At 41.3% G+C, this 8,399-nt stretch overlaps 1 protein-coding gene across 2 annotated transcripts in view; it reads right to left on the bottom strand.

Annotated features, from left to right (window-relative positions):
- LOC133568177 (septin-7-like) overlaps positions 1 to 8,399 on the bottom strand; it is a 119,232-nt gene that overhangs the window by 68,606 nt on the left and 42,227 nt on the right. For both annotated transcript variants that reach the window (XM_061919922.1, XM_061919923.1), the window contains exon 4: positions 9 to 115. In XM_061919922.1, coding sequence (XP_061775906.1) covers positions 9 to 115 — 107 coding nt within the window. The remainder of the gene's footprint in view (positions 1 to 8; positions 116 to 8,399) is intronic.

Genomic DNA, 8,399 nt, shown 5'->3' with positions numbered 1-8,399 from the left:
CAGCTCACCTGCACAGTCTTCTTAATTCGCTGCGACGGCCCAGGGTAGTCCTTGGAGTAGAGATCAGTCAAGAAGAGGGAATTTATAAGTGTGGATTTCCCAAGACCAGACTCACCTAAGGGCATAGAAATGTAAACATGTTTGAATAACAAATACATTAATTAATTTTGTACGAGATGCCAGTAAAGCTCTCTGCTAAGCAGTAAGTGAAAAAATAAAACCACGCAACTTTCACTGAATGCTTTTTATGTGTTTATTCATATTTTTTATTTCATTTTCCAAAGTAAGAAACTAAATGAATGGGCGACTTCCTGTGTGTTTTTTTTGCATGTTGTAGGTTTTCTCTTACGAGAAATGCTTGCTGAACATCATGTTGCTAAGTGAATCTGCCTTTAGAGGAGTAATTTTCAAAAAGGTCAAAATGGCAAATTTCAAGTGGAATAAAGGCGCTTTAAAGCGGATTTTTGGCCATTTTAATTTTCTAGGCATTATTCTAAGAGAGAATTGGAAAAAGTGCTACAAAGAGAATAGGGAAAACTCTAAACTGCTAAAATGTTTTACCCTTCGGGTTTGGTATTGTTGCAAATTTGGCACAAATGACGGCGTAACATTATCAGCTATGCCCAACAAGGATTTTAGGTTATACCAAATGTCTTCTGTTATGAAAAAAACTGATGGATATTTTGTTGATTAGTCACAGTGTCAATTCGTGGGGAAGGACCGTTCTCCCGTCCAAAGGCAAAACCCAGTAACTCAATTTCGGTCAAAACTGAGCTGATAATAATTTTGGAGTTCCTAGGTGATATGCTGTACATTAGTATATGCCATATTGTAATTTGTTCCGTAAGTAAGCTGTTACGCGCATGGCAGGACCTAGCAACTACCATATAACCACGTAGATACAACAGAAAAACCTAGTATCTCAAGGGACCAATCGAAGCTTCATTGTCAGTCGCCTTATTGTCTTTAATGAGACATTTGCACAAATGGGGGCCGACGGTCAACCTGATTATGTGATATTATGGCACGAGGGGATATTTGGAAGATTGGCCCAGGATGTTGCAAGCACCTTCATTAAATGTATTGTTCTTGATTCTTCCCCTTGCATACTCTTTTGGGCAGATAACTGTGGAGGTCAAAATAAAAACTGGACGCTGTACACCGCTCTTGCCCAATGTGCAAACGCAGAATGGGACCCACCCGAGATTGTAATAAAATATCTGGAAAAAGGGCACACGTTCATGAGAGCAGATTCAATCAATGGCTCAATCGGCAAGAAAATGAAAGCTGAAGAAAACATCTATACGTTTGATGACTTTCTAGATCTTCGTAAGACAGCATCAAGATAGATTGGTTTTCCTTTGTTTTCTCAAAATCAGCTGGAAGTGAGTTACTAGGTTTTGCCTTTGGACGGGAGCGTTGAACAGGTAGTAATTAGGAATTTTGCAGCCGATTTTTATACATATTTTAGAGGGAAATTAGCCGAAACAGATCACATTCATAAACTGTACATTTTTTTTATGTATTTATGGCGTGTACTATTGTTGTGTAACAATATCAACACAATATTTAAACTAGTTCCGTATTCTCCTTAATTACACACAATTGTTTGATCAAAGCTAAGTCAGTAGTACACTATAACTAAACAAAAGTAAAAACTACTAAACTACCTTGTTTTTTTGTCCTCAAAGTACTTATGTTGTGTAAACCTGGCTGCAACGCACATCAACATTGTACAATGTAACCTGTTGGTGTTACATTCGCCTGGCTTTTTCATCTACTTTTTATTAATTTCTTGTTAATAATGCTTTACTCATTGGTATGTGGTATGTGTTCATCTACAAAACCATTCTGGGTATCACTCCATCTTATCGGTCTTGTCTTTTAACAAAGAAACAAGGAAGTCACAATCTTCGTTCAATGAATGTTCTGCAATTTGTCGTCCACAAAGTAAGAACTTAACTGGGCAAGAAAGCATTTAGGCTTTAAACACCAAAGGCTTGCAATAACCTACAATCGTCTCTGCAACTTCAAACCTTTGCTACATTAAATGAGTTTAAAGGGGAACATTATCACAATTTCAGAAGGGTTAAAACCAATACAAATCAGTTCCCAGTGGCTTAGTTTATTTTTCGAAGTTTTTTTCAAAATTTTATCCGTCCCGGAATATCCCTAAAAAAAGCTTTAAAGTGCATGATTTTTGCTATTTGCTTAAGCCACTGTCCATTTCCCTGTGACGTCACATAGCGATTCCAATACAAACAATTGCGAATGGCACAGCAATATATACCGACATTAGCTCGGATTCAGACTCGGATTTCAGCGGCTTATGCGATTCAACAGATTACGCATGTATTGAAACAGATAGTTGGAGTATGGAGGCAGATAGCGAAAACGAAATTGAAGGAGAAACTGAAGCTATTGAGCAAATAGCTATTGACGCTATTCGGCCATCTTTGCGTTAGCATCGCCGGTAAAATGTGCAGACCAACCGATCAGGACTTTCGCATTTACACTGGAGCAACTTATATCCGTCGATTGGTAAGTGTTTGTTTCGCATCAAATGTGTACATACAGGTAGCCTAAATAGCATGTTAGCATCGATTAGCTGGCAGTCATGCCGCGACCAAATATGTCTGATTAGCACATAAGTCATAAGTAACATCAACAACACTCACCTTTGTGATTTCGTTGACATTATCGTTGGGAATAAATCTGCTTTGAGTGTCGCAGGATATCCACACATTTTTGCCATCGCTGTCGTAGCATCGCCGGTAAAAACCAAACGAGGGACTTTCGCATCTCTTGACACTGGAGCAACTTAAATCCGTCGATTGGTAAGTGGTTTTTTTTGGCATTAAATGTGGATGGAGGGAAAGACTAGATGTAAATATAGCTACAAATGAGGCATAATGCTGCAATATGTACCACAGCTAGCCTAAATAGCATGTTAGCATCGATTAGCATGCCGTGCTAATCGATGCACAGTCTACGTAAATCAACTTGAATCCGTCCCTGTTCGTGTTGTTACACCCTCCGACAACACACCGACGAGGCATGATGTCTCCAAGGTATCGGAAAACAGTCGAAAAAACGGAAAATAACAGCTGATTTGACTCAACGCGTCTGATGTGGTTGGGAAAAATGGCGTTGAGTACCGATGTGACGTCACGTTCTGAAGGCGTCGCTCAGAGAGGCATAAACAGACAGGCGTTTAATTCGCCAAAATTCACCCATTTAGAGTTTGGAAATCGGTTAAAAAAAATAAATGGTCTTTTTTCTGCAACATCAAGGTATATATTGACGCTTACATAGGTCTGGTGATAATGTTCCCCTTTAAAGCTTCTGTGAAAGGATTGCAGTCTGCCTTGTATGTATGCACATGTGTCATATAAGCACATTTTAATGTTGTACATTTGATGTTTTTTGTGTTCTTTACTGTTTTTAATGTAACCTTGCTGCTGCCCTCTTGGCCAGGTTTCCCTTGGAAAAGAGATGTTTGATCTCAATGGGCTAATCTTAGTGATTAGCATGCTTTTTTGCATGCCCCTGCTTGTTCTTACTTGGTGCGTAACATGTTTAGCCTCATTCTCCAGAAATAATAATACTTGTGAGTAGGGTTGGGCGATATATCGACATACTCGATATATCGCGGGTTTGTATCTGTGCGATATAGAAAATGACTATATCGTGATATTCGAGTTAGAACTGGGCGATATTGGCTTTTATCAATATCGCAATATTTTTATGCCATATTGCGATATACGATATATATCTCGATATTTTTCCTTAGCCTTGAATTAACACTTGATGCATATAATCACAACAGTATGATGATTCTATGTGTCTACATTAAATTATTCTTCTTCATACTGCATTAATATATGCTACTTTTAAACTTTCATGCAGAGAGGGAAATCACAATTAAGTAATTTGAACAAAACTGTATCTCACAGGTGACTTTTTAAATGAAAGAACAAATGAATAGTGTTGCTACCTTTTTGTAGTAACACTTCTGCTGCATACTTTGCATATTGCTGTTGTCTGCTGAATATCTTCCCACTTGAAGCTGAACCACCACGAGATGATGGATCCCCTGCTCTTTATTTTGGCCATTTATTGTTCTTCCTCCATTTGTGATCAGTTTCGCACCTTCTCTTTCTTGTATTGTCACAAGTTCCGCTCTGCTGGCTCGACCTGCCTCAGCTAACGTTAGCCATGCTGCTACCTCTCTGCTCGGCGATAGCATATGACGCTAGACGCGCGACAGTATGTGACGTATGTAAGAAGGCGGGGATGTTTTACGTCTCTGTGAGAAGGAGAGACGAGAAGGAGTGAGAAACGCCAGTAATGTAATGCCCGCAGCTAAAAGCAACTGTGTGAGAACATATAGTCGAATATTACGATATAGTCATTTTCTATATCGCACACAGACAAACCTGCGATATATCGTTTATATCGCCCAGCTCTAACTCGAGTATACGTTCTCACGCAGTTGCTTTTAGCTGCTGGCATTACACTACAGGCTCTTCCCTTTGTTGTCTCCTTCTCACATACGTATACGCCCTCGCGGATCAGAGAGGTAGCAGCATGGGTGACCGTGTGAGTGGTAATACGAGAGAGAGAAGGTGCGAATCTGGTAACAAATGAAGGAAGAATTAAATCCCAATAAAAACAGCAGGGGGTCCGTCGTCTGGCGGTGGTTTGGCTTCAAGTGGGAATATGTCGAACAGAAAACCGTCAATTGTCAAGTGTGGGGCAAAAGCGTTGCTTCAAAAAGTAGCATTATTGCTAATATGTAGCATCATTTGAAAGTCACCTGCTACAGAATGAAGTGTTAACTCCGCACATCAACATCTCCATTCGGTGCCACACGCCCATACCATGAAAAAAATAGTCAACAACAAAAGGAGATAATGTCCGCAGTAACCTACCACATAGCGAAGGACGAACGCTATTTGATTTCCTATTATGCAGCTTATTTTTATTTGACAGTTATTGAAATATCTTGTGTGACATCATGCACAATAGTGCACTTTATCTGTTTTTAACTATTGCAGTGGCGTTCTGTCAAAAAAGTGCACTTTGATTCAGTGTTGTTTTGATATGTCATCTTAGTGACATCATGCACAAAAGTGCACTAATAGCTTGTTTTAAAATGTCTCTGACAATCTTGCACTTTCTTTTTTGGAAATGAATGAATGTTTGTGCCAATAACTTTTTAATAAATACAGTTTTGGTCAATTGACTTAATTGTGATTTCCTTCTCTGCGTGAAAGTTTAAAATGAGCATATATTAATGCAGTATGAACAAGATTATTTTAATGTAGACACATAAAATCATCATACTTGTGTGATTATATGTCTCAAGTGTTAATACAAGGCTAAGGCAAAATATCGAGAGACATATCGTGTATCGCGATTAGGCCTGAAAATAGAGATATTGGGGACGGCGTGGCGCAGTGGAAGAGTGGCCGTGCGCAACCCGAGGGTCCCTGGTTCAATCCCCACCTAGTACCAACCTCGTCACGTCCGTTGTGTCCTGAGCAAGACACTTCACCCTTGCTCCTGATGGGTGCTGGTTAACGCCTTGCATGGCAACTCCCTCCATAGTGTGCCGGCACAGTTAAAGGTGTGTGAATGGGTGAATGTGGAAGTATTGTCAAAGCGCTTTGAGTACCTTGAAGGTAGAAAAGCGCTATACAAGTACAACCCATTTATCATTTATCATTTATATTAAAAAAAGGCCATATCGCCCAGCTCTACTTGTGAGAAATATACTTTATTTGCCAAAATGGAGGTGATGATTATTAACTTATGGCAGTGGCTCCACACTGTAGGAACATACAAGAGTAGCTTCTAGATGTCTCGGTCAGTCAGGGCACCGAAAATTAAGTATCAGTCAGAAAGGATCGCCCTATCAATCAGCATTAAAAGACAATGGCCAATCACATGCTTTTTCTCGAAAATTGGCCGATACGGATGAGTTGTCGATGGATCGGGGCATCTCTACTGTTAATGTCGCCTTACATTAAACATATTTTTGACTTTTGTTAATGATTGTGGTCTGCTGTAAACACACACATTTACAACATATGAATTCCTTTTGCATAGTTCTGAGAACATTGCTCTGTAATTAGTGGATAAACTCAAAATGGATTAGCTGAATGTTTAGATTTTACTGCTGTTTCAGCTTTACAGTCGGTGCCTGCTCGGACTGTTCTTTCTTTGAGAGGCTAATGTCACAACTGACGCTTTCATGACAAAACAAACAGCCCAAAATGAAGTCAACATTATAACTACCTATGACTTCACTCATGTAAAAGGTCATACCAAACAACTCACACTTCAATTGTTACTGTTTTCATGCACTACACAATTATAATGTCTTTTTAACTCCTAGGAGTCCTCAACCTTGTTTCTACCATTTACTCTGGCAGATAGATGGCATCGCATCAATCAATCAATGTTTATTTATATAGCCCTCAATCTCAAGTTTCTCAAAGGGCTGCACAACCCACAACGACATCCTCGGTTCAGATCCCACATAAGGGGAAGGAAAAACTCACAACCCAGTGGGATGTCAATGTAAATGACTATGAGAAACCTTGGAGAGGACCGCAGATGTGGGTGACACCCCCCCCCCTACAGGGGAGACCGGATGCAACGGACATCGAGTGGGTCTAGCACAGGGGTCTCAAACTCAAATTACCTGGGGGCCACTGGATGCAGAAACTGGGTGAGGCTGGGCCGCGAGAAAAGATTTCTTAAAAAAAATCCAACATGCACTTTTAAATGAATTCACTTTCTTTGAATGGCTTTCCCGCCCTAGCAACATACTTGCCAACTCTCGCGATCTTTCTTTCCGAGAAACACCCGAATATCAATGCACCTCCCGACAATCTCCCGGGGTATTCATCCTCCAGTCCATCACCCGGACATCAATATTAAGGCAGTGTCGTGACGGCGCTGCCTATAGCGTCCTCTGCAAACTGCCGTCTCGTTCGTATTTCCACCTTACAATCAGTGTGCCGGCACAGTTAAAGGTTGTTTGAGGCTTCTGCACACCCACGGGAGTGACTGCAAGACATACTTGATCAACGGCCATACAGGTCACACTGAGGGTGGCCGTATAAAAAACTTTATCACTGCTACAAATATGCGCCACAATGTGAAGCCACACCAAACAAGATTGACAAACATTTTAGGAGAACATCCACACCGTGACACAACATAAACAGAACAGAAAAAATGCCCAGAATCCAATGCACCCTGAACTCTTCCGGGCTACAATAGGGGGCGGGGTGGGGCGCGGCGGGTGTGTATATTGTAGCCGGGAAGAGTTAGGGCTGCATGGTATTCTGGGTATTTGTTCTGTTGTGTTTATGTTGCGTTACGCTGCAGAGGTTCTCCCCAAACACCTTTAGGGCAGGGAGGTGTTTAGGGCATGTCCAACCGGTAGGAGGCCACGGGGAAGACCCAGGACACGTTGGGAAGACTATGTCTCTTGGCTGGCCTCGGAACGCTTTGGGCTTTGGCCGGGAAGAGCTGGACGAAGTGGCTGGAGAGAGGAAAGTCTGGGCTTCCCTGCTTAGGCTGCTGCCCCCGGGACCCGACCTCGGATAAGCGGAAAAAGATGGATGGATGGAAAACACCGCTGTATAGAGTGGTACACGGATGTAGGGAGAAGTACAGAGCGCCAATAAACCTTAAAAAGGCATTGCCTTTGCGTGCTGGCCTTGTCACATAATATCTACAGCTTTTCACACACAAGTGAATGCAACGCATACTTGGTCAACAGCCATCCAGGTCACTTATGGATATCCCGATATTGTGCAACTCTTAATTACCGATTCCGACATCAACCGATACAGTCGTGGAATTAACACATTATTATGGCTAATTTTGTTGTGATGCCCCGCTGGATCCATTAAACAATGTCACAAGGTTTTCCAAAATAAATCCACTCAAGTTATGGAAAAAATGCTCAAATGGCACTGAAGTATTTATCATTGAAGTCACAAAGTGCATTTCTTTTTTTTAACATGCCTCACAACAGCAGCTTGGAATTTGGGACATGCTATCCCTGAGAGAGCATGAGGAGGTTGAGGTGGGCGGGGTGGGGATAGCGGTGGTATATATTGTAGCGTCCAGAAAGAGTTAGTGCTGCAAGGGGTTCTGTGTATTTGTTCTGTTGTGTTTATGTTGTGTTACGGTGCGGATGTTCCCCCGAAATATGTTTGTCATTCTTGTTTGGTGTAGGTTCACAGTGTGGCGCATATTTTTAACAGTGTTAAAGTTGTTTATACGGCCACTCTCAGTGTGACATGTTTTGCTGTTGATCAACTATGTCTTGCAGTCGCTTACTGCGCCTACAGAAGCTAAACACATCATGTGGC

The sequence above is a fragment of the Nerophis ophidion genome, linkage group LG14, assembly GCF_033978795.1.
Source record: "Nerophis ophidion isolate RoL-2023_Sa linkage group LG14, RoL_Noph_v1.0, whole genome shotgun sequence".
Taxonomy (NCBI): domain Eukaryota; kingdom Metazoa; phylum Chordata; class Actinopteri; order Syngnathiformes; family Syngnathidae; genus Nerophis; species Nerophis ophidion.
The sequence above is the reverse complement of the archived record's forward strand: the minus strand, read 5'-3'. Positions and strand labels throughout refer to the sequence as shown.